At 35.8% G+C, this 27,126-nt stretch overlaps 1 protein-coding gene across 1 annotated transcript; it reads left to right on the forward strand.

Moving 5' to 3' along the window:
- On the forward strand, positions 1-26,979 carry LOC131148714 (pentatricopeptide repeat-containing protein At5g27110). The gene is made up of 2 exons (XM_058098604.1): positions 1-2,377; positions 26,644-26,979. The coding sequence occupies exon 1, from the start codon at positions 125-127 to the stop codon at positions 2,195-2,197; it is 2,073 nt and encodes a 690-aa protein (XP_057954587.1). The 5' UTR covers positions 1-124; the 3' UTR covers positions 2,198-2,377; positions 26,644-26,979.
- Positions 26,980-27,126: the final 147 nt, after the last annotated feature.

Consider the following 27,126-nt stretch of genomic DNA (forward strand, 5'->3'; position numbering starts at 1 on the left):
TCAACCAAACGCAGGCGTTAAGTATAAATAATCTGCAATATGTCAGGGAAGAGGGCAGACCCCTTTTTGCACAACCAGAGAGAGGTAGGTGATTGCTTGTTCAATTCTGCGGTCATGAGCTGGAATGGACACCGCGAAGCTGTTATCTTTCTTGAAAACCTGCGTTAACTCAAAGTTATTGAAGCAGGGTAAGCTTGTACACCAGAAAATTCTGTCTCTAGGCTTGCAAAACAACATTGCTTTGTGCAAGAACCTCATCACCCTATACTTGTCTTGCCATTTGTATGATTCTGCCAAGTTAGTCTTTCAAACCTTTGAGAACCCATTAGACATCTCTTTGTGGAATGGCCTCATGGCAGCGTACACCAAGAACTTTATGTTCATTGAAGCTCTTGAGCTGTTTGAGAGGTTGCTGCGCTTCCCTTTTCTGAAACCCGACTGTTACACTTACCCAAGTGTTCTAAAGGCTTGTGCTGGATTGGGCAGGGTTGGGTATGGGAAGAGGGTCCACACTTGCGTTATTAAAACAGGATTTGGATCAGATGTTGTCGTTGCCAGCTCCATCGTGGGCATGTACGCGAAGTGTGGTGTATTCGAGAATGCAATACAGCTGTTTGGTGAAATGCCCCAAAGAGATGTGGCGTGTTGGAATACTGTTATTTCTTGTTATTATCAGGACGGGCAATGTGAGAAAGCATTGAAAGTATTTGAAGAAATGAAGGGTTTGGGGTTTGAGCCCGATTCAGTGACACTGACGACTACTATCTCTTCGTGTGCGAGACTTTTGGATTTGGAAAGAGGGAGGGAGATTCATGAGGATTTAATGAGAAATGGGTTTGTTTTGGATGGTTATGTTAGCTCCGCTCTCGTGGACATGTATGGAAAATGCGGCTGGTTAGACATGGCTAGAGAGGTTTTTGAGCAAATCCCAAGAAAGAGTGTGGTTTCTTGGAATTCCATCATTGCAGGATTCAGCCTAAGAGGTGACAGTAAGTCATGCTTTGAACTTTTTCAGAGGATGAATAAAGAAGGAGCTAAACCAACATTAACTACTTTAAGCAGCTTGTTAATGGCTTGTTCTAGATCAGTGGAACTGCAAAGTGGAAAATTCATTCATGGATATATATTAAGAAACAGAATAGAAGCCGATATCTTTGTTAATAGCTCACTTATTGATCTATATTTCAAAAGTGGAAGCATCAGGTCAGCTGAGATCATTTTTGAAAAAATGTCTAAGGTTAATGTAGTTTCTTGGAATGTAATGATTTCTGGATATGTGACTGTAGGCCATTATTTTGAGGCTCTTAAAACCTTTAGCAACATGAGAGAAACTGGCGTAGAACCAGATGCCATATCATTCACCAGTGTCTTGCCAGCCTGTTCACAGTTAGCAGCCTTAGAACAGGGTAAGGAGATCCATAAGTGTATCACTGAAAGTAACTTTGAATCCAATGAAGTAGTTATGGGTGCTCTCCTTGACATGTATGCTAAATGTGGTGCTGTGGATGAAGCACTTTGTGTTTTTAATCAACTCCCAGAGAGGGACTTTGTCTCATGGACTTCAATGATCACAGCTTATGGGTATCATGGTCAAGCTTTTGAAGCTTTGCAGCTTTTTCATAATATGCAGCAGTCTGGTGCAAAACCAGATCGAGTTACATTCCTTGCATTAATGTCTGCATGCAGCCATGCAGGATTGTTTAATGAAGGGTGTTATTATTTCAATCTAATGAGCACTGAATATGGCATTAAACCCACAATTGAACACTACTCATGCTTGATGGATCTTCTTGGGCGTGCAGGGAGATTACATGAAGCTTACGGGATTATACAAAAAAACCCAAGCATAAAAGATGACGTTGGGTTGTTAAGCACACTATTTTCTGCATGCCTATTGCATGGGAAATTAGAACTGGGCGAGGAAATTGCAAGATTGCTAATCGAGAAAGATCCTGATGATCCATCAACATATATAATTTTATCGAACTTGTATGCTTCAGCCAAGAAATGGGATGATGTACGCAAGGTGAGATTAAAGTTGAAAGAACTTAAACTAAAGAAGAATCCTGGGTGTAGCTGGGTTGAAGTTGACAAGGGGATCCAACCCTTCTTTGTGGAAGATAATTCGCATCCACATGCAGACATGGTATATGAATGTTTGGAAATTCTTGCCAGTCATATGGAAAAGGATGAATAGCTGGCACATTAGAAATAAAGCCAAGAATACTTGCAGTTAATTGTATTCAAATTGAACAAACTTCTAAACTTCTTTCGAGAAAGGACTTAACGCCAACAAATACGAGTGCATCAGCTCTGCAGAATTTCAAATGGCTAGGATATGCATGTGAAGAAGTTGCATTGTGCACATATCACATGGGTATGGTTATGGAGTATGTGTTTAGTGTGCCTTTTGTTGAATTCCTACCTGATAGGCTGATAGGCATCTCCATTTTGTTAATTCACTTATATACCTATGCTAATTTGTTTGCTTGAATACTATGTTAATTTCCTTTTTTGTCTCTCTCTGTTGTATGTATATTTTAGCGGATAAATAGCCATAGCCTTTTTTGTGCAAGTTGGATTATAAAAATTGGATAAATCAATAATTTGTCCGTGTTCTGTGTGCTAACATTGGATAATTGAACCTAGACTAAGGGCTGAACACAACAACTATTCCTCTTTCCATCATAGATGATAGGTATGTTCTTTGACATGGTAAATAATGCTGATACAGGATCGTCCTTGCTATAGATCATATCTTGTGTGCATCCTTGTTCTGGTGCTGAAACATGTCTCCTCTTCTGCTGGATGAGGTTTTGTACTGAATTTAAAATTAGTCAAATTAAAATTTGAAAATTGGAGTAATTATTTAAATTTTTTTTACTATTTCATAACTGTTGATACAGAATGTAGTTTGAAGTTTCTTCTGTTAATGAAACAATGAATTTATTATTGTTTTGTCTTCATATGGCAGCATTATTACTTATTTTAGAATTTAGATGCTAATCTTACAATAGAACTACCATCTAGCAATGGGTCAGGTTTGGGGCAGATCAATTTTTTAGGATCATTTGTCCATCCTCAACCCATCTACTAACTTGTATTAAGAATGATTAAAGAAGAAAAAGAAATAGTAGAGTTCATTTCAAATGTTAAAAATTAGTGCAAATTGCTGAAAATATTTAGACAAGAGTTATAATTTTTAAATTTGATATTAGAATATGATTTCTGAGATGATTTTGGGTCAAATCGAATTTGAAGCAAAATATATGTTAATGTCAGTGCTTTGGGGGTAATTTATTTTATCTTGAATTTTCTTGGACTGCAATTTTATTTGACCTAAAAACACGTTCAGTGCAGAGTTTTCTTCATAGTGAAGGGGAATATTTAAAGGCTGCCACTAAATTCAGGCCTGATTTTACTCTTAAGGATTCAATCTTGAGAATTTAAAAGCTTTTTTTCCTTTTTTGATAGAAAAATAAGAAATATCATTAACAAAAAAAGAATGTACATGTAAAGGAGCATAATAAATCCTCCTAAGAAAAAGAATATAAATTAAAAAATTACAAGCAAAATAACACTGCCTTCCAATCAGGCTGTAAATGAAAATAAAATAAAATAAATAAATTCAAACACCAATCTGCAAAAGCCCAAAGCGAAGCCAAACACTGAATTCTATTCCAACACAAAGATGAAGACATCTTTTTTCCCCATAAAGACATGAGCATTCCTCTCTGTTAGGTTACCAATTCACCTAAAAGCTTAAGCTATTAGGTTGTGGGCCAATAATGTATATTAAGCTTTAACACTTTCCTGCTCGTGCAGCATGTGTAGCCTGACAGCACATGGAGAGATAGATGCACGATCAATAACCTCCCTCCCAGGGAATACTATAATTCTTGAAACAAGACTAGAACCTAGGACAGTAGGACCTCTTGGTAACCAGCTCTAATACAATGTTAGATTACCACTTTAACTAAAATCATAAGCTATTGGATTATAGGCCAATAATATATATCAAGTTTTAACGCTCTCCAACCTAATAACCACAAAACAGAAAAAATCACACACTTCCACTATTCCAAACCATCTCCAGACTCCACTCCTGCCAAACCCCATGAAGTAGCCAACAATTCCTCCACTAAATGAGGACACACCCAACTCTCCCCAAATATACCAAAAAGCTTATACCAAACCCTCCAAGGTAAAAAAAGGTGCAAAAAAAGATGAGAAAGTGATTCTAAACTATCAAAACAAAGAGCTGACATCCAAAGATGTAGACTTATAAGGCCTCCACTCTACAACAGGATGTTGGTGTTAACTCTACTAAGAACCAACCAAATAAAAGCTTTAACCTCCAGGGAGCTGTTGCCTTCCAAATATAACCATAAAGCTCAAGCAACAAATTTACCTGAATAAAATGATCGAAAGAAGACTTTCACTCCCCCCAAAAAATGAAGAGTCCACAATCGAGTGTCCTTCCTATTAGAAGGACTGAAACCCTCAAGCAAACCCAACGAGGCTGAGAGTTCATCCACCTCCGTATCATTAAGAAACCTATGAAAATGTTCACCCCAATAAAAGTTTTACGCTTTTACCTATTAATGATCAAGAAAGAGGAGATAACCTCATAGTGCCATGAGGATATGCAATAGAGACAAGGAAAAGAAATTAATAGAGTAGAGTCGCCCACCCTAATATCATCCTAAAAATGAATATGAGACCCGTTTCCAAGAATATGTTTAGTAAACAAGATAAAAAGAGAGTAAAATATGTTTCGCACTCTCAAAAAGAGACATCTTATCCCTATATTTGCATCCAACCCATTCCCATGTATGCCAAATTTGCTTTTATCAACTTTTTGTCAAGGGGAATTCTCCTCTAAAGGAAATTTCCGTAACCTTCTACCTAAAAGAGCGAAGGTTTTTTAGACACCAAAGGACCAAGACACCAACGCCTCCCCCCCCCCCCCCCCCCCCGGGCGGCTCCATGGGCCCTTAGACTTACACAGCACCTTCCAACTAACCAAATGATTGTTCTTCTCGCCAACCTCCAGAGGAGATCTCTCATGATGCACAATCTCCTAGCTATCCCTATAGGAACTCTAAAAATGGACAAGAAATGTAAGGGGATACTAGAGAGACAAGCCTAAATTAGTGTAATATGTCATCTAGATAAAAGAAGCTCCCTTCCACCCATCGAGCCACTTAGATGCCTTCTCCACTAGAGGAGCCCAAAACCCAATAGATCTAGGTTTACCACCCAAAGTAACCCTAAATAAGTCAAAAGCCACTCTAAAAGTTTTTAGTTTCATTAAGTTGCCTTTTCATTCATAAGTTGACTTACCTTTTGCAGTGGGAATCTGCTATTATGCACTTATGCTTTATCATTTGATAAAGGATTTGAAGTCATGCAATGGGTCAATAGAAGTCTCCTTACCATAAACTTAATAACCATTTGTAATTTTAATGGTGTATAGTGTCTATGCATTAGCATTTTATTTGAACTAGATTTATCTGTCAGGTGGAAAATTGTACTTGTAAAGCCATACTTCAAGAAGTTGAGCTGGAAAGAACAACCTGGAAAATGGAGGAGGCAAGAGCTATTGTTGGGGGGAAAATTGCAAAATGCAGGGCAGAAAAGGAAGTGATCGAATTGCTAACCATGCAAGTAAGATTAATTTTTAAATCAACTAGTCTTGTATTCTTTTTAAATCACCAATATCCAAATTCAGTAAAAGCTTAAGCTTTTAGGAACTAGACCCAAGGCTGTGTATCAAGCTTCCCACATTCACATCATCTTGCACATGCTGAGGTAATCTTACAATAGAACTTCCATCTAGCAGTGGGTGAGCTTTGGGTCAGATCAATTTTTGAGGATTATTGGTCCATCCTCAACCCATCCACTAATCTGCATTAAGAATGATTAGAGAGGAAAAAGAAATAGTTAAAGAGTTCATTTCAAATATTAAAAAATTGTGCAAATTGTTGAAAATATTTAGGTAAGTGTGATAAGTAATAATTATTAAATCTGATATTAGAATAATATTACCAAGATGATCTTGGGTCAAATGGAATTCAAAGCAAAATCTTGATATGTTTAATGTCAGTGCTTTGGGGTAATTTATTTTATCTTTAGTTTTCTTGGACTGCAATTTTATTTGACCCAGAATATGTTAGGTGCAATGCAGGGGTGCAGAGTTTTCTTCATAGGGAAAAGGAATATTCTAGGCTGCCACTAAATTCAGGCCTGATTTTACTCTTAAGGATTCAATCTTGAGAATCTAAAAGTTTTTTTTATTTAAATAAGAAATATCATTAATGAAGAAATATTGTACCTGAAAGGAGCATAAGAAATCCTCCTAAGAAAAGAATGTAAATTTAAAAATTACAATCAAAATAACACTGCCTCCTAATCAGGCTATAAACCTAAAAAAAAAACTTACAACAGCCATCTGCAAAGCCAAATACTGAATCCTATCCCAATGCAAAGATGAAGACATCTTTTTTTCCCCATGAAGGCAGGAACATTCCTCTCTTTTAGATTACCACTTCACCTAAAAGCTTAAGCTATTAGGATGTGGGCAGCAATATATATCAAGCTTTAACACTCCCCTGCACGTGCAGCCCGACAGCATGTGGAGAGATAAAGACACGATAAATAACCTCCATCACAGGGAATACAATAATTTTTTTAAACACCTCACGGCAAATGTGGGCAACAAGAGTAGAACCCAAGACCTTTTGATAACCAGCTCTAATACCATGTTAGATTGCCACTTCACCTAAAAGCTTAAGCGATTAGGTTGTGGGGTAACAATGTATATCAAGCTTTAACACTTGACAACCTAATACCCACAAAACAGTGAAAATCCCACACTCCCACTATTCCAAACCATCTCGACTCCTACCAAACCCCATGAAGGAAGTAGCCAAAAATTCCTCCACCAAATGAGGACTCACCCAACTCTTCCCAAACATACCAAAAAGCTTATTCAAAACCCTCCAAGAAAAAAAAATGTGCAAAAGAAAGATGAGAAATTGATTTTGAGCTATCAAAACAAAGAGCGCACAACCAAAGAGATAGCCTTAGAAGGCCTCCACTCTATAACAAGATGTTGGTGTTAACTCTATTAAAAACCAACCAAATAAAAGCTTTAACCTCTAGGGAAACTTTGGCCTTCCAAATATAACCATAAAGCTCAGGCAACACATTTCATGAATCAAATAATTGAAAAAGGAATTGCAAGAAAACTCCCCTAAAAAAATGAAGAGTCCACAATCGAGTGTCCTTCCTATTAGAAGGATCGAAACCCTTAAGAGAACCCAACGAAGCTGAGAGTTCATCCACCTCCCTACCATTAAACAAAAACAACAACAATGACAAACCTTAAGTCCCACTAGGTGGGGTTGGCTACATGACTTCTTTTCCGTCAATTCACCCGATCAAGAGTGTTTTCCTTTGTTAGATTAAGGGTTGTTAAATCCTTCCTCACTACCTCATTCCAAGTTATTTTAGGCCTACCCTTCCCTTTTTCATTCCAGAAACAACAACTAATTTACTCCTTCTTATAGGTGCTCTACTAGGTCTGCATTTCAAATGCCCAAACCATCTAAACCGCCCCTCCTTTATCTTGTTTTCAACCAATGCTATGCCTAAATTATTACATATATGTTCATTTTTTACTTTATCTTTTAATGTTAAACCATTCATCCACCTTAACATTTACATCTCAATAATTGTACTTGTTGTTCCATAATTGCCCAACATTCTGAACCATAAAGCATAGCTAACCTTATAACCGTCTTATAAAACTTTTCCTTTAATTTTAAGGGTATTTTGCAATCACACAACACACCTGACACACTCCTCCATTTTACCCAAACTGTTTTAATTCTATGTACTACATCTTCTTCAACTTCCCCTTCAACTTGCATAATAGATCCCAAGATATCTAAGTCTATTAGTGCTATTAATTTTTTGATTATCAAGTTTAATTTTTTGTATTGCTACTCCTTACATTACTGAAATTACATTTCATATATTTTGTCTTATTCCTACTTATCCCAAACCCTTTAGACTGTAATGTGGCTCTCCAAAGTTCTAGCTTAGATTCCACTCCACTCCTACTATCATCAATCAATACGATATCATCTGCAAACAACAGATACCAAGGGATCTCATTTTGGATATTCCTAGTTAGTTCATCAATTACTAAAGTAAAAAGATAAGGACTCAAATGAGAACCTTGATCTACACCTATTTTGATTGGAAAATCTCCAGATTCTCCTCCTATAGTTCTAGCACTAGTCACTACTCTATCATATATATCCTTAATGACCTCCGTATATCTACTACAAATTCCCTTCTTTTTTAAGACCCACCTAAGAACTTTCCTAAGTACTCTATCATAAACTTTCTCTAGGTCAAAAAAAAAAAAACAAAAAACCATATGCAAGTCCCTCTTCTTTTCCCTAAACTTTTCCATTAAACTTCATAGTTTTTGTTGTTAATCTCTTTACCATTAATATTAACGAAAATGGTCACCCCAAGAAAATTTTTGCCCATTAATGATCAAGAAAGAGGAAAAAACCTCATTTTGCCAGAAGGATATACAATAGAGACAAGGAAAAAAAATTAATAAAGTAGAATCTCTCACCCAATATCATCCCAAAAACAAATATGAGACCCATTTCCAAGAATATGTTTAGTAAACAAGATAAAAAGATAGTAAAAATACACTTCACACTCTCAAAAGGGCATCTTATCCCTATATTTGCATCCAACTCATTCCTGTGTATGCCAAATTTTTTTTTTATCAATTTTGTGCCAAGGGGAATTCTCCTCCAAAGGAAACCACCATAACTTTCTACCTAAAAGAGCGATGCTTTTTTAGACATAAAATAACCAAGACACCTTCTCCCTACCCCTGCAAGCCCTTCCTTAGACTTACACAAAATTCTCCTCCAAAGGAAACTGCCATAACTTTCTACCTAAAAGAGCGATGCTTTTTTAGACATAAAATAACCAAGACACCTAATCCCCACCCCCGCAAGCCCTTCCTTAGACTTACACACCAACTGCTGACTAACCGAATGATTGTTTTTCTCCTCACCCTCCAAAAGAAATCTCTATGATGCACAATTTTCCTAGCTATCCCTATAGGAACTCTGAAAATGAACAAGAAATACGAGGAGATACCATAGAGACAAGCCTAAATTAGTATAATACATCACCTAGAGAAAAGGAACATCCTTCCACTCACCAAGCTGCATAGACACCTTCTCCACCATAGGAACCCAAAACCCAATAGACCTAGTAAATCCAAAGGAACCCTAAATAAGTCAAAAACCACTCTTAAGGTTTTTAGTTACCTTTTCATTCATAAGTTGATTTACCTTTTTTTGTGGGAATCTGCTTTAATGCACTTGTGCTTTATCATTGATGGAGGATTAGTAGTTGTGCAACGGGCCAATAGAAGTCTCCTTACCATAAACTCAATAACCATTTGTATTTTTAATGGTGTACAGTGGCTATGTTTTAGCATTTTATTTGAACAAGATTTATCTGCTAGGTGGAGAATCTTACATGTAAAGCCATACTTCAAGAAGTTGAGCTGGAAAGAACAACCCTAAAACGGAGGAGGGAAGACCTATTGTTTGGGTAGAAATCTCTAAATGCAGTGCAGAAAAGGAAGTGATCGATTTGCTTACTATGCAAGTAAGATTAATGTTTATATTAGCTAGTCTTGCATTCTTTTTATATCACCAATATCCAAATTCAAAAAAAGCTTAAGCTGTTAGGAACTAGACCCAAGGATATGTATCTAGCTATCCCAAATTCACATTGTCTTGAACATGCTGAGGTAAGCAAATTGAACTTGAATGGGTGCACAAATATAAAAAAGAACAAAATGCAAGATAATGAGAACAAAAGGTGGGAGAGGTACCAGAATGAAAGACTCAAACGTATATCCTCTTGGAAATAGATCGCTGATATCATGTTAGATTATCAATTATCCCCAACTCTTAAGGTGTTTGGAATTGGGCCAAACAATGTTTGTCAAGTTACAATAATTCAAATATGTGATAAGTTTTGCGCATTAGTGAAGTCCCATGAAAGTGAAATCAATCCTTTTCTTCTTGCAAAATTGTAATATGGAGATAAGTGCAACTCCATTTGACAGCATTTGGAGTGATTCTATTTTATACGTTTATTTTAGAATATGAAGATTAAAAACCATGTACATGTTAATGGTCACTCAGATGACTTGATATCACTCAATTTTTCTTTTTATCAAGTCATTTGAGATCATGAATTTGCCCATTTGAATGCTTTGAGAAAAATAAAATTGATTTTTTTTGTTAAGCACCTTTTATTTTTTGTGGGTATAATGATTGTGTGTATATATGTGTGTGTGCGTGAGAGAGAGGAGCTAAAAATGTGTCTTTGGTTACACATTATTAGATCAAGTCTAATTTGTTCTGCCATATCCTAAGATATTATGATTTTGTAGACTTTTAGTTTGATATACTGGTTACCTCCCATCATGTTAATTTTCCTTTTTATGGTCAGTTGTTTCTCTTATGACAGGATGCACTCTCTTTCTCACAGAGAACTGTGCCATGGATTCATTAGAAGACAACGAGAGAGATGCACAAATTCCAGACTGAAGGAAAGACTTCCAAGCTGAGATTGAACAAAATGGGAAAGAGTCGTTAGCAGCTTGTTTTTTCTTTTTTCTTTTTTTCTCTCGAATATCAATCACACGATTTCCTGAAGTTGGTACTGATCGGTTTTCTGATGGCTTGTCCATCTTTAGCCAGCTAGGAAGAGTTTTTAATTCGAATGGGCAGTGTGCAATATTGGATGTTGATTTGTTTAAGGTGGGGAAATTTCTGGACTTTCTGCTGGGGTGCAACTTGAAACCCATAATTCTGATCAATGGTGGCAATCAAACTGTAAAGAAATTTTTACGACCAAAATTTCAATTTAGCATTTTGTTTGGACAATTAGGGTATGCTTTTCCTTCCATTTGTTTGAATTCTTCATCTAGAAAGCATATTCAGTTTTGCACAATCAGATTTCTACGCATATTCCTATCATTCATCCGTGGGATTTTTTAAAACCAGTTTGTGTTCTCCCTTCCTCATTGACATGGCTACATGGAACATGATAGTGATAAGACCTAGGGTTTTATTGTGGAGAAATTGGGGAAATTTTAAGAAGGGAAAATAGTAAGAGAAAATAGGGTTTGATCACTTTGAGGGGATCTGCCTCCAACTTAGCCAAAGGTTATGAAATATGTTATTGCTTGGATGGAAAAGCCTCGTAGGGTTGCATATATATAGGGTAGAGAAACTTACTCCTATTAGGAATGTAAAATATCATAATCGAAGTCCTTAATGGACTCAATCCCAATTGATTTGGGAATCCTAACACATTAAATAAAAATACCAACATTAAGTAATCCAAATATTAGATAGAATTTATTGGGAATCACAATAGATTAATTAGAAATCCCAACTGATTTGGGAATCCTAACATTCTCACCTCCTTCAAATTAGCCTTGTCCTCAAGGTTGAGCAACAATAAACTCTAGGAATCTCTCCTCCAACGATTGATAAGTTTCCCAAGTTGCATCTTCAGATGGTAAGTGAGACCAGTGAACTAAAACTTTTATGACGTTTGGACTTCTACGTTTGACCACCCAGAAACCCAAAATTGCTTGTGGCTGCATTTGAACCTCACCTGTGAGTGCAACATCAGGCAAGTGGCTTTGCACAGTAACTTACTTTCCTAACTTCTTTTTTAGGCAAGAGACATGAAAAACTGGATGTACCTTAGAACCTGTTGGTAAGTCAAGACGATAAGCAACTTCATAATGCCCATAAAATCGAGGAGACAACTTCATTGAAGGACAAATAGACACAGATTTCTGTCTATGGGGTTGTATAGCCTTAGAAATGCCCAATCTCCCACTGAGAATTCCATTTCACTATGGTGCTTATCAACTTGCTATTTCATACGAGTTTGAGCTGCAACAAGATTTTTCTTGAGGAGCTGAAGCACTTTGTCTCAATCATGTAACTCCTTGTCAACTTGATTACTCTAGACTATCCAGCTAAATACCTAGCAAGAACAAGAGGAGCTCGACCATAAAGAGCCTCAAATTGAATCAACTTGATGGAGGAATGATAAGTGGTATTATACCACCATTTGGCTCATAGGAGCCATCACACTCAATCCTTTAGTATTTCGCTAGAAAAGCAACGAAGATAAGTCTCCAAGCATATGTTAAAAAATTAGTTTGCCCATCTGATTGTGGATAATATGCAATGCTCATATTTAATTGTGTTCCTTGCAAACAGAAAAACTCCTTCCAAAAGTTGCTGGTAAAGACTTTGTCACGATCACTAACAATAGACTGAGGAATTCCATGCAACTTGACAATATTCACAAAAAAAGTACGAGCAACACCTATAGTAGCATAAGGGTGAGCTATGGCATAAAAATAAGCATATTTTGTGAGATGGTCCACAAAAACAAAAATAGTAGACTTACCATGAGAAGATGGTAGTCCCTTAATGAAATCCGTGGAGATATTAGTCCAAGCTTCTTCTAGAATAGGAAAAGGCTGTAGAAAGCCTAGACTTGCCACAATTTCCCCTTTCTGTTGTTGACAAGCATCATATTCAGCCACATTTTTTGTTTCACCCTTCATTCCCTTCCAATAAAATTCCTAAGAAATACACTTGTAGGTTCTAAGAAAAAAGGACTTGTAGCGGATGATGCGTGTAATTTTTGCAGTATGGTTTGCTTCCAGTAAATTAGGGACTGAAGTTGGCTCCTTTAGTTGCTTTTGGATGATACCTTTTAGTCTCTAGATTTGCCATCATTCCTTCCTAATTTGTTCAAGAGTAGTATATGTAGGTACATAAATAGCTCTAAGTTCAACTTGCTCAGGAAGCCATGAGAGTGCATCTGCCACCACATTCTCGGTCCCTTTCTTGTAAATAATCTCATAGTCATAGCCCAACAACTTAGTGACCCACTTTTGTTGTTCCATGGATAATACTCGTTACTCCAAAAAATACTCAGACTCTTGTGATCAGTTTGAATTTGGAAAGTCGACCAATTAAATACGGTCTGACATCAAAAAATGATGGTAAATAAAATCCTTTCCTATTTACAAAGTGTCACAGTGATCGACTCTTGAAGACGATCCATGTCCTCTACATTTATTGTTTTGGAACAAAGCTCCCCAAAGAATAAACATAGCTTAATAAGTGGATCGCAAACATCTTTACGTAGAACACCAATTAGGGCAATAGGAAGAAGCCTTTCTAGTAAAACATAGCAATAATGGCTCTTCAATCCAGTTATTTTACAATCATTAACATTCACACGTCGAGCAATATTTGATGCATATCCAAATGGAACCTTCACATTTTTTATGAATTGGCACACAATCATCTTCTCATCATTAGACAGGGTATAACATGCAGGGGGGTAATATCAATTTCTCATCATAAGGAATGGAATGTAGCTAATGGTCTCCACTTTGTAACTGCATGCACTATGGCTAACATCTCTTTTTCATAAATAGGCATGCCAATGTGGGATGGAGAAAAAGTCTTACTGACAAAAACAATGGGGTTTCTGTCTTGCATTAAAACTACACCAATGCCAACTCCTGATGCATCAGACTCAATGATGAACACCTTGTTGAAATATGGCAGGGCAAGAACTAGTGTGGTGGATATTGCGTGCTTAAGCTTGACAAAGGCTTGTACAACTTCCTCGCTCCATTTGAATGCATCATTTTCCAATAGAGTGGTCAGTGGAGCACTAATATTTTCGTAATCCTTGACAAACTTGCGGTAGTAAGCAGTTAACCCCAAGGTCTTCCACATGAGATCGAGCAAAACTGCATTTAGATTTCTTGACAAACAATTGATGCTCACAAAGAGTGGTGAGTACAATTCTCAAATGACCCAAATGAACCTCAAGAGATGAGCTATATCAGGATATCATCAAACTTACATAGGTAAGGCCAGAAAATGTCATTCATGAGACTTTGGAAGGTTGACGGTGCATTGGTTAACCCAAAAGGTATAACCAAGAATTCGTAATGGTCATTGTGAGTTCTAAACGCAATCTTCTGAATGTTATCCTTGTGCACCCGAATATGGTGACAACTTGATCTCAAATCGAGTTTGGTGAACTACTGGGCACCTCCCTACTCATCTAACAATTTATTCACAATAGGGATAGGATATTTATCCTTTACAATGTTCTTGTTCAATGCTTGATAATCAACATACATCCGCCAAGAGCCATCCTTCTTCACTATTAAGATAGGAGAAGACTATGGACTAACACTTGGTTGAATTATGCCCGCACCTTACATTTCTTTCGATATCTTTTCTATTTTTGCTTTTTGAAAATAAGTATAGTAATAAGGACGAACATTAGTGGGGACACTACCTGACGATGGAGGAATACAGTGATCATGTGTTCGTTGAGGCGGCAATCCCTACGGCTCTGCAAATAGGTCAGAAGATTCTGAAATAAGAGAGTCTAGCCCTTAATCTTGGCCAGATTGATATTGTAACTTTGGTGCTTGAAGTTGTACCAAGCAACCATGTCACTCCTTCTTAAGGAGCTTCTCCATACAGTGGCTTGAAACCGTAGTGATATTACCATAACATTTGCCTTTAAGTAAACCTGGCAAAGCAGATCGAGTCGGATAATCTATGGTGGATTATAGGGTGAAAAAACCATAATCCATATTCGACTCTTTTAAGTGGCGAATTGATGGTGGTTCGAGTCAGATAATTCATTACAGATGGTGGATAATCCACCATATTCAAATATTATTTTATTATTTTATTAATAGTTTATTTTGTGTCATAATAATTGAAGTTGTATACAACTTGAGATTAGCTTGTGTATTAACTTTTCTAGTAACTATATCAACCGTTTCTACTAATTAACAACTCCTATGTAAGTAAAACTATAAGCATTAAAATATAAGAAATTAGTCCTAATCCAAATCAAAATAGAAACTCAAACCGTGTGAGTCTTTCTAAAATCTAAACATCATTAATATTCTTAAACCATGTGAGTTTCTTTAAACATAGCTATTTTCAAATCGTGTGATTCTCTCAAAATAAAACTATTCTTGACAAACTAAACAATCTCAATAAATCCCTCAACAACTTCAAAATCATATGAATGTGAATCTCTCTAATCAATTGTAATGCTTTTATTTGTGACATCAAAGCTTCCATCTTCTTCTCCTCATGTGCCTATCATGAAAGAATTCAAAACATAATTTAAGTTATGGATCAAATAATATAAATAGAACTTATTAATTAGCATCTCGAAAGTTACAAGTTATCAAACTGGGAAAAATATTTGCAAGTAATTTATTCAACACTACAAGTTAAAACAACAAATAAACAACAATTTATTGACTAAATAATTTTCAAAGATAAATAGAAGCGCTAGTGTAGTAGTGTTTAAATAAAGTCAAACAAAGCAAGACGATACACTAGATGAGCTACGACCTGCTCTTTCAACTTGAGCAATATCTTCGCCAAGTTCTTCCTTATCTACAAAATCTTCAACTACATTCAAAATTCAAAAGATAAATAAATAAATATTGCATAATAAATAGTAATTACAATAACATAAAAAAATATAGTTAAATATGCATACCTCCTCGACCATATAGCCAATCACGAGTCAAAATGATAGTTTCAGCATTATCGGGCGTAAGAGGACTATGTGACATATATATCACTTTTCCTCCAATACTAAATGTCGATTCCGATGTAACCGTTGATATTGGAATTGATAAGATATCTCTTGCCATTCGAGAAAGAATTGGATGCTTGTATTCATGAGTCTTCCAAAAGTCTAAAATATCCAATTCTTTATCACAATCTACCATCCGCTTTCTAAAAAATATTTCTAATTCTGACATTGGAGTTTCTTCTTCTTCCTTAACAAAAGATTTAAAACCCTAAAAACAAGTATATAAGAATAGAAATATAAAAATTTTACAGATGTATAATAAAAGTAAAATAAAACTTGTACTTAAAAAGCATCTTACCTTTAATGTCACATCAACACTTGTTGTGATAGGTGTCATATGACTAGGATCATGACTAGAAATTGCTTCAGAGGAAGGGATTTTCTTAGAAGTCGAAGGGGAGTGGTGCTTCATATATTCATCAAAAAGAGATTGCATCTCACACTTGATGTTGTTTACTCGTTGCTCTTTCCAAGACATTGGTTGCACTTCTTTTAAACAATAAGATACAAATTGCATCTTAAAACGAGGATCCGTTTTTGAATTCAAATAATCAACCACAGGTCCATTTTTTAATTCAAATGGATCGTTTGAAGCAAACCACAGCAAAAAACAAAAAATTTCACCAAAATAGAAGAAAACAATGAGAACCCAAAAAGCACATTAATCTCAAAGGATGATACCAGACACAATCTCCTCCAAGCTAACAACATTCAAAAACATTAATAATAATAATAATAATAAAGAAAAATAAAATGAAGAAAATAAACGAGTTCAAGCATCAAAACAGCAAAACCACCGCTCGTGCAAAGATTTCAAATGTGATCCCTTCAAATTCGAGTTGCATAAACCACAAGAAACCATTAAACCTATTAGCTTTACCGTTAAACCAAGAGGGGGGTGAATTGGTATTTTCAAAATTGATGCCCTAGGTAAATTCCCTAACAGCAGTATTACACAACCTTATGGTCAATCTAATGCAGATAAATTAAATTAATTTAAATATGCAGTGGAAATTAAAGTGCACAATAAAATTAACCAAGCATGCACTAGAAAGCGGTAAATAGGAGATGACACCCAGAAATGTTATCGAGGTTCGGCAAATTGCCAACGTCCCCGCCTTGGCTAACAAGCACAAGGATTACCACTATAAGGCTCACTTAACGGGTGGAGCAGCACCTAAACAATCAGGTCAATTAGCACAGGGCTGACCTTAACCTTTACAAACAATCCTTACCGGGCTGGATTACCGCCCCCTCAGGCCACGCCTGGAATACAACAAATTTCTCAAATAAATTTGCGTGCAACGAGAATGCTTCTTATCTAAGCAGATTATGTACCAATCTGATCAATACACCACCGAATGATATGATGAAGTAAGCTCAATTGTGGTCTAAATGTCTACTCTCAAATATTTATGCAAATATTGCAATCAGTGCGTGAGAGTGTAAGTTATATAATCTTTATGTCAAAATAATTATTTCAATCATAATGTACAAACAAAGATCCTTAGCACACTTTAAATATCTTAACAAATATTTTTCTACAAATATAAACCTCAAGAGATATTCAGATTTAATTTATAAAAACGATTTGATCTTTGTGTTCAAGATGATAAAATCAATCAAAGGATATTGCTACAAAGATCTTTTAGCACATGCACAAATATCTCAACAAATATTTCTCAAAGTAAGCCACACGAGATATTTGAAGATGATTTGAAAAGTATTTTTAGCAATCAACAAGTAATGTGAACTCCTTGAGATATTGCAATGAGAATGCAATACTCACAAGCTCAAATGAAGTTTCCCTAAGGAAGACTTATCAATAAAGTCTCCTAGGAAAAACTTAAAGCTTTGCTCCCAAAGAAAATAATCTCAATCAACCAACCAAGGGAGAGCAATAGCTTAATGATAAGAACACTCAAGCACACACTTACAAAGGGATTTTAGCAATAAGAACCAGCAAGAGTGAGTGTACGAGGCTTCAAAATGAGTATATGAGATTTTTGAATTTCAGAGAATTTTGCTAATCAAGATTGCTAATTAGGTGCTAATCTTTTCAAATGAGGGGGTATATATAGAGTACCCCATAATTATAACCGTCCAAGACACATAGGGTATTATTAGGATTGTTTTAAAACGTTTTAGCACAATTAACCCTGTTTAAAAAATTTAACCGCGGTAAAAAAATTGTCCAACCCAAGAGCACCGGTCGACCAAACTTGAGGTTTAGTTGACCAAGTGATAAAGTTCAGTCGACCGTGCAAAAAATGAACTGAGAGTTCGGTCGACTGGACTAAGGGTCTTCAAGGCAATTTTTCCAATTCCGTGCGGTTCAGTGGACCAGGTGATTTTGAATTAGGTAGTTCGGTCGACCGGGAAGTTGGATTCTACCACGTGGGAGTTCGGTCGACCAAAGCGTTGCCCGTATAAATCTGGTCGGTCGATCAAGGAGTCAAAATGTTGACCCTTGTGGGAGTTCGGTAAACTAAGTTGTATGAACTTGGCAAGGTACGGTCGACCGTGCTATGGTCAAAATGTTGACCTCTGACCTGTTCAGTCGACAGAATGTTTTTATACATTCTAGTCCGGTCGATCGAACATGCATTTTTAATGCATTTCAGTTCTAATCCCCTTATACATTAACCCTATTCATATAAGCACATATGTTTATGCATGCATGTGGGTCCTAAGGTCATTCTATGTCTTTTTAAGCTTACCTATCATATCATGCATGTAATGCATTTGATTATTACAGACATTTTTTCTCCTATTTACTATTACAGACTCGCATTACATAAAATGAATTTAAAGTACAACACAAATATGGTCTTCAGGGTCTTCAAGCTCTACTTCATGTGTCATCATTTTGATTTGCCAATTATATACCTGCACATATCCTTAGATAGCCGTCAAATACAACAAGTATTTGTCATTATCAAAATCGGGTGTGACCTATAAGGTCAACAAAACCTCACACAGTAATGCATTCAATCCAATAACACGAGCTTTACAAGAAGGAGACAGAAATGAAAAAGAGAATTTAATTTACAAGAGAGAGAGTTGAACCTGGTTTGGCACTTCAGTGCATCGCCTTCAAGTCCAGGGTTTCACATGGAGAAAGAACAAGGGATTACTGACAATGTTGAGGCAGGGAATGTTGCGAGGCTGTGAAGGTGTGAAGCCCTAAAGACTGAAGCAGGCATAGCCGGCCAATGGCACAGTGAGGGACCGAGTTGTGGACGGGCAACAACAGTGTTGTGGACTCATGTGAATTGTGAAACTGTGAAAGTGAAACCCAGAAACCTAAAATTTGAAACCCTAAACGAAAATTACGAAATACTGAATGAAGAATTGATGAACAGTGAACTTAATTAAATTTGAAATTGTCACATTGACTAACTTGCCACTTGGGTCTAGGTGGTTGTCAGCTGGGTGGGTTGGGCTTTATGGGTTTTAAGTTTTACTTTTTAAAAAAAAAAAAAAATATTAGACCTTTTTTAATTGAGTTGGTAGATATCCGCCAGATACACCTGACCCGACCCGTTTAGGGGGCGGATATAAAATTTAAAACTATGTTCGGCTCATTTAACAAGCGGTTCGATTATAAGTCAGTTAAAGCGGGTCGGATTCTATTCAGATTAACGAATTTGTATCCATTTTTCCAAATCTACACAGTGAATTTCATATCCGATTTAGAGAATTTCCAAGTTATATCATCTAAAGTCCTTAACCATTCAATACCCAAAACCACTTCATAGTCTTCTAGTGGCAGCAAAAAGAAATCAACATAAAAGCCCTGGTTATAAGTTTAACCTTCGGATACTTGCTCTGACATGTCAAGGTTCTTCCATTTGCAACCTTCATATCAAAATTTTTACATTGCTCCACAGGATAGGCTAGTTGTTTAGCAATTTTAGTGTCCATGAAATTATTTGTGCTACGCGTATCAATTAAGATATTAATAGGTTGGCATTTTAGGAAGCCACTAATTTTCATGGTTTGAGGGTTAGCATAACTAGTTAAAGCATAAATTGAAGAAGTGATAGATTCATCATTATCATCAGATTCCATATCTTCCTGATATGAAAAGGGGGGGGGGTCATCCTCAACCACTTATGGCTCCTCCACGGGTTCAATCATCAACAATCGTCCCTTTTTGCAATTGTGCCCTCTATGCCACTTTTCATTGCAATGCCAACACAAACCTTTTTTCATTCTCTTTTTAAGTTCCTCCTAAATCAATCATTTGGCAAGAGGATTACAAGGAGCAGGTGGTGTGATAGTGTTGCTGACATTTTGCTTGCTAATGGTCTTGTTGGAGCAGCATCATTCTTCTCCCAACTTCTCTTCTTCTAATAATGCAAAGGAAATTGCAGCATTCTAGTTCATGGCCAACGTACTTTGACCTCATGCTGATGTCAGGTAGGAGATCTTCAATAAAAGTACCAACAAGTTGAATTTCATTCCAATCTTTAGTTCTATTTGATTGTCACTCAAATTGTGTCTAGTTTTCAAGCTATTTTGGCAATGGTACGAACAATAGTGCGGAATTAAAAGTAATTCTGGAAGGAATTCATTTATGCAAACGACTTCATTATTTTAATGTGATTATTGAAAGTGGCTCATGAATTGTTGTTGATTGGCTTTGAAAAGGTAGATGTACCTTGTGGTATCTTTGGGATTTTTGGGAGGACCTCGTGGCGGAGCTAGAAGGAGTGAACTTCATGGTAATCCATTATAGGGAAGGCAATAGTGCGGCTAATTTTCTCGCTAAAGAATGAGAAATGAGAAACAATGTCTTCTACAAAGAATAACATCTTTTACCACGTTCTCTTAAAGGTATCCTTTGGATGGATAGGTTGGGTCTCACTTCCTTTCGTCATTAGTTCAACCTATCGATTTTTGTTTGGTAGGTTTAGATTTTTTTATTTTTTGATTTATTTTATTTTATTATTTTTATTTTTGATAGGCCTGTTTAGATTCGTTTCTTATTTAGTTTTGTTTGGATTTGCAGTCCTTTTTTGGTTGGTTGTTGGTGTTGTTTTTGGGAGGCCTTTAATTTTTTTATCTGTAATCTCCCAATGCTTGTCTTGTAACCACAGTATTCCTCCGCCAAAAGTGAGGGCATATCAATTAATAAATGGAGGTGCCACCCTTCTTATTTAAAAAAAAAAAATTGTGTTTAGTATCCAAGACAGTGCTAGTTTGGTGTAATTTAGCAAGCTCTCTATCAATGTTCTCATATCCAATAGGACCAATTGGACAAGTAATCTAGAAACAAATTCTTCCCATGAAGGCATTCTATAACGAGCTCCAAACCAGTCATACCATTGAATAGCATCGCCATCTAGACTAATAGAAGCAATCTCAACTTAAATGTTTCCAAAGTGCAATAAAAGCAAAAGTATTTTTCAACCCTAGAAACCCAATCAATAGAGTCATCATTATCCCACCGAGGAAATTCCACCTTTATACGAGAAAGACCACAATCATGCTCTCCATGGTAACCTCCTTCGCACACATACGACTGCTCCCTATGATTAGTTGATGTAGAGGCTCTCTTTGTGGGAGGATGTAATAAGTAGTTTAGAGACTGATGCCTAGATCCCTTCAAGATGAGATTTAACATATTGCTAAGTTTAGCCTTTAGCCTAGCTTCCCATTAGGACTCTACTGAATTTTCCAAGGCCATTGCATATACATGAAGATCAAGAATTCCAAGATCTTGCTTTTGTTGGCGGCTTAACATCATCCACAAAAACACCGGCTCTGATACCAAATGATAAGTAAGGCGCTTGGGTTTTATTGTGGATAAATTAGGGAAATTTTAAGAAGGGAAAATAGTAAGAGAAAATAGTGTTTGATCACTTCATAGGGATCTGCCTCCAAATTAGCCAAAGGCTATGAATTATGTTATTGCTTGGATGGAAAAGCCCCATGGGGTCACATATATATAGGGTAGGGAACCTTACTTCTACTAGGAATGTAAAATATCCTAATCCAAGTCCTTAATGGACCCAATCTAAATTGATTTGGGAATCCTAACACGTTAAATAAAAATCCCAAGATTAAACAATCATAATATTAAATAGAATTCATTGGAATCATAATAGATTAATTAGAAATCTCAATTGATTTGGGAATCCTATCATTAAATATAAAATTCCAATTGATTTGGGAATTCTAACAGATAGTTAATGGTTCATAATTTTTTTTTTGTTTGATTATATAAAAATAATTTTTTATAAATGTTTGACATCCTCTCTCTCTCTCTCTCTCTATGATCTTCTTGTACTACAACAACCCCACTCTGCCACAGTGTCACGGACCAAACACTTCACACCTTGTGACAGGCCGTGCAGTGCTAACTAAAGCACTTTTACTTCATAGTCTACCAAAAGAATACTGTGAATTATCACACTAACACAATGACAATCATTAAATTCAAAGTAAGCGGAAGCAGTAAGCAATCATCTAAGCAAAATGAGAATCACGTAGTAAACATTAAAGCAATGCAATTAATAACACCTCTGTAGGCAATGCGTGTTTAGTGAGTAAGGCAAGTAAGCTAAACATGTTTGCAAATGTTAGTGAGTTTTACAATGGCAGATGAACACTCACCTTCCCCTAAAGAGCTTCAATGCTATCTTAGCTCTAGCAACTAGCGTTGAGAAACATAAAACTAATTGAGGACTCCTACTCCGATTTTATACGAAGGCATTGACACGTTGAATGAATAGAGCCTATACTATTGTTTACATGATTGTTGCCCATCCTATGTATGCAAGACAAGCAATCATAAACAAGCATAGTGCCCTGAACAAGTTTGGCTCGTGACTCTCAACCACGTCCCTCACAAATCCCATCATCAAGTTGTCTCTATTATAGTTTTTTTGCTACTTTCACTGCTATCATTTTGTTGTTTGCAGTGAGTTAGTTGCCATATGCTCTGCTCTTCTCAAGTTTCTTGTTTTTCTTCACCTTTAATTTTTATTCATTAGATTTTTTTTTTTTTTTTTGTTCATATTTTTTTCCCTTGAATACTAGAAATAATAATAGCATACAGGAAGGTCGATAGATCATAGTTGAATGTTGTATGTCATTTTTTCTTTATAATCTCACTATATTATATAATAATGATATTATAATAAAGTTCTTTTTGTGTTTTTGTATCCATTTAATGTTGTTTCTTGCATCTTCAATTTTTATTTGTTGGCTTTCTTTTCAATTTTTGTTGTTCTTAAATTTCTCTTCTTCAAGACTTGAGAAGTAACAATAGCACGTGGGTAGGTCAATAAAGCACAACTAAATGTATGTATGGATGTTATTCAATCTTTATAACCTTACGATTTTTTATTGCAAAGATATTAGAATGAAGTTCTCATTTATTCTTTTAATCTTTATAATTTCACTCTTTTCAGTAAATTTATTTATAATTTCACTCTCTAAAGTTAAATTTTTCTTTTGAATTTCCTTAGAGTAACCCAACAGGGTGTAATTTAATAATAAATAAATCTTCATACAATGAAATTTTTTTACTCTCATTAGTTGTCTAATTTTGTTGATTGAGTTTCAAAAGTGTTGTTAACAATATTCCAGAACCTCAAATCTTAATAGAGATTTAGATTTGAACTCCTCAAATTAATCCATGATGACTCATTCACTCCTGAGTCCTTATCTTTTTATTTTAGTGATTGATGAACTCACTAGGAACATCCAAAATGAGATCTCTTGGTGTATGTTGTTTGAAAATGATATTGTCTTGATTGATGAAATTAGGAGTGGTGTGGAATTTAAGTTAGAACTTAGAACTTTGGATAATCATTTTAGAGCTTAAAGGTTTTAGGATAAGTAGGAATAAGATAGAATATATGAAATGTAATTTCAATAATGTAAGGGGGATTATTGGAGAGAAGATTAAACTTGATAATCAAGAAATTAATAGCACTAGAAGATTTCAGTATCTTGGATCTACCATGCAAGTGTAAGGGGAAATTGAAGAGGATGCAATACATAGAATTAAAGAAAGTCGGGTAAAATGGAGTATGTCAAGCATGTTGTGTGACAGTAGAATACCCTTTAAATTATAAGGAAAGTTCTATAAGATGGCTATAAGGCCAACCATGATTCATGGATTAGATTGGTGGGCAACTAAGAAACAACATGTACGAAAAAATAGAAGTTGTCGAAATGCAAATGTTAAGGTGGATGAGTGGCATAGCATTCGAAGTTAAGTTAAGGAACAAACACATATGCAATAAAATAGGCATAAAACTGGTCGAAGACAAGATAAGGGAGGAGCAGTGGTTTGGGCATTTGAAACGCAGGCCTACTAGTGCATCTATGAAGAGGAGTGAGTTTGTTATTGTTTCTGGTATTAAAAGGGGTAGGAGTAGACATAGCATAACATGAAATGAGGTAATGAGGAAGGATTTAATAGCTCTTAAGTTAGAGGGGAAAAATGCTCTTAATCGAGTGAATTGGTAGAAAAAGATTCATGTAGTCGACCCCACCTAGTGGAACTTGAGGTTTGTTATTGTTGTTGTTGTTGTTGCTGCTATTGTTGTTGTTTATGATTCATTCACTCATACAGAACCGTAGATCACAAAAATGACCTTCCTCTTCTTTCTTCTTTTCTAAATATGAGTGTTCACACCCTAGCCATTTTTATGAGTAGTATGTAATTTCTTTACTTGGCTTTGATTTGCTATTGTTTTTTTTTTTTTTTTGTAGTTGTTATTATTAGTGACTTATTCTACCCTGTGGAATTTTTATGCTTTGAAAAGTTCTACTTCAGTTAATTCATATGCTCTGTTCTTTTCTTTTTACTCCTGAGACTTTTGCAGCTTGCTCTCTCCCTTGAATATTTCTATTCCGACGATTCTCCTACATTCTCCATGAATTTCAGTCTTTATTGAGCAACATAGCTTCAGCTCCCAGTTTTTTTTTTCTCCAGGTTCTGTAGATCTTGTTAAAATGAAAATTTAGAGTCAGTGGCTCTGGGATTTTAACACAATAATCAAGACCCAGTAATGCAGATTACTAACCTAATAATATTTTTTCTCTCATTTTACTCTTCTTCTTTTTTTTCCCCAGCTTATCTCTGCTGCTACCAAGAACCAGATCCACATGAATCCCTCTAATTATATTCTGTCTTCTATAGAGAGAGCAAATTGTTTGTTCTATTATTTTGTTTCTCTGATCATTTTGTTCCCCGTTTTCCGTATAAAATTATATACTCATTTTTAAAGGATTGTAAAACTATTGAGCTTTATCACATTCATTGGTTTTCTGGAGGACAATATAATTGTTTTGCCTGCCTGATTATTTTTTTTTTCAAAAAAAATTTAAGCAAAAAATGCTTAACAATTCTGAAACCAGCTTCATCTATGATGAATAAATTTGGGAATTCTGATTTTGCTTAGAACTGAAGTCTTGAAAAACTAGAAAAAAAAAGCCAGTTAAGGCCCTTTTTCTGTGTCTTTTTATCATTGTTCGTGCAATTATTTCTTTTCATAGTAGTAACATTGCAACTATTGAATTCCAAGACTTCCTTGATGACTAACTAATGAAAGCAGAAAACAAACCAAAATAATCGAATTTGCACAACTTAATTGAATTTGAGTGTTGCTAACCTATAAAATGTCTGATTGATAAAGTGTTGCCATTAGGACTACAAGCATGGTCTACATTTTTAGGAGCAGCCATTTGAACAACAACAAGATCCCTCGAGCAATGAACAATATAGCTTTGAATATGTCCCTTGAATGAAGTGTTTGTGTAAAAACCAATTTTTAGATGATTATACAGTATATATTGTTGAGCCATCAATATTTGTAGCAATGTAGCCTTCAATGCCATTTTTCCAATGAGGATTAGTGATTTTGATCGTTGTTGCAGTGTAGTAGTTGATGCTGCTTATTCTTTTAAACTTTTCATTGTCGTTTTGGGCAATAGAACAGACCAGATTAGATCCGATCTTCGAACTAGGACACATGAGTAGAGTTCTATGGAATGGGAGTCCAGATCATTGCCCACCATGGTGGGGTTTAGCCCAAAAGTAATTGGAACTATAGCAGCAATGGAACGGATATACACATGCAGCTTTTTTAATTTCTTTTTTTCACAAAAGATAAAGGCAAACAAGCTAAACTTATACGTAGATGAATTACATATTGGAACTGAAGCTAACTCTTCCCATTTATTCTGTGGTGTATTTTCATTTCTTATGAGTTGGACAAACAGAGGAGAATGTTCAAGTTCATTTTACCTCTTTTTAATATTAAATCTAAGACTTGCAATTCACCAATTTATACCGTGTTATGGTACATATCTCTGTTAAAAATAACATAAGGGCCTTGGCTATATATGCGGGTTGGGATCATAGCTGGATCCCAACTGGAAGTGTAGTGATGAGTCACTACACATGCTAGGGATGGCATGCCCTGGTAGGGTGGGCTGTGCCCACGATCCTGTTCCCTATGGGGGTAAGAGACCGCCCATGATTGAGGTTCTCAGGGTGGAGAGGAGTCCCGTGTTTCTCAGGGAAGAGAAGGGCCTCGGTTATGTATATATATATATATATATATGAGTTTGAGACCTCCACCTGTTATGACATGATTTAAAACTGCGAGGGGTTTGCTCCAAATTGGATGACATCATGACAGCGGGCCTCATGATAACAGCCCCTCTTTATTCATTTCTAGTTGGAGAGAACGAAAATTCAAAAATGTCTCATTTTATTAATTTTCATCGTAGTACGTGCACTTATTATGCACTTGATGTACCATTTGCTTCAGTTATCCATGTATTCAGGAATTGTTGTTAGATTCATCCCAGCATGTTCCCTCTGCTTTAGCTTCAATTATATGGGAATGCCTCACGTTTTGTGGATGGTAAGATTGCTTTTAATGATTGATATTGGTTTTGCCCTCTAGGTTGAAGATTTCTTAAATGCAACTGAATTAACTATTTTAATCTTAAAAGTCAATAAGTTTCACGTCTTATGATATTTGCTCCATAATTTTTAGTGTCCATCATTAGACATTGTGGATATCTAGGAAGTGTGACGTATATGGTGGTTTTTATTTAGAAAATTGTTGTTGATATATTACAAAACACTATGACTACTATTACAAGTCATTTGGGTCACATGGGATATTTTGGTTGCTTTCCATTGCATAAGAGGGCACTATTTCCAGTTGCCCTTTGTTTTTGCTTTCAATCTGAAACAAGATTTGGAGGACGTGAAGAAGCAGCTCTAGGAGATAAACGAACAAGCTACTGTCCTCTGTGAAT

Source organism: Malania oleifera, chromosome 2 (assembly GCF_029873635.1).
Source record: "Malania oleifera isolate guangnan ecotype guangnan chromosome 2, ASM2987363v1, whole genome shotgun sequence".
NCBI lineage: Eukaryota > Viridiplantae > Streptophyta > Magnoliopsida > Santalales > Ximeniaceae > Malania > Malania oleifera.

What these genes read in the sequence shown, in the direction of transcription:
- LOC131148714 (XM_058098604.1), top strand. Translation starts at nt 125, where the DNA reads ATGGACACCGCGAAGCTGTTATCTTTCTTGAAAACCTGCGTTAACTCA.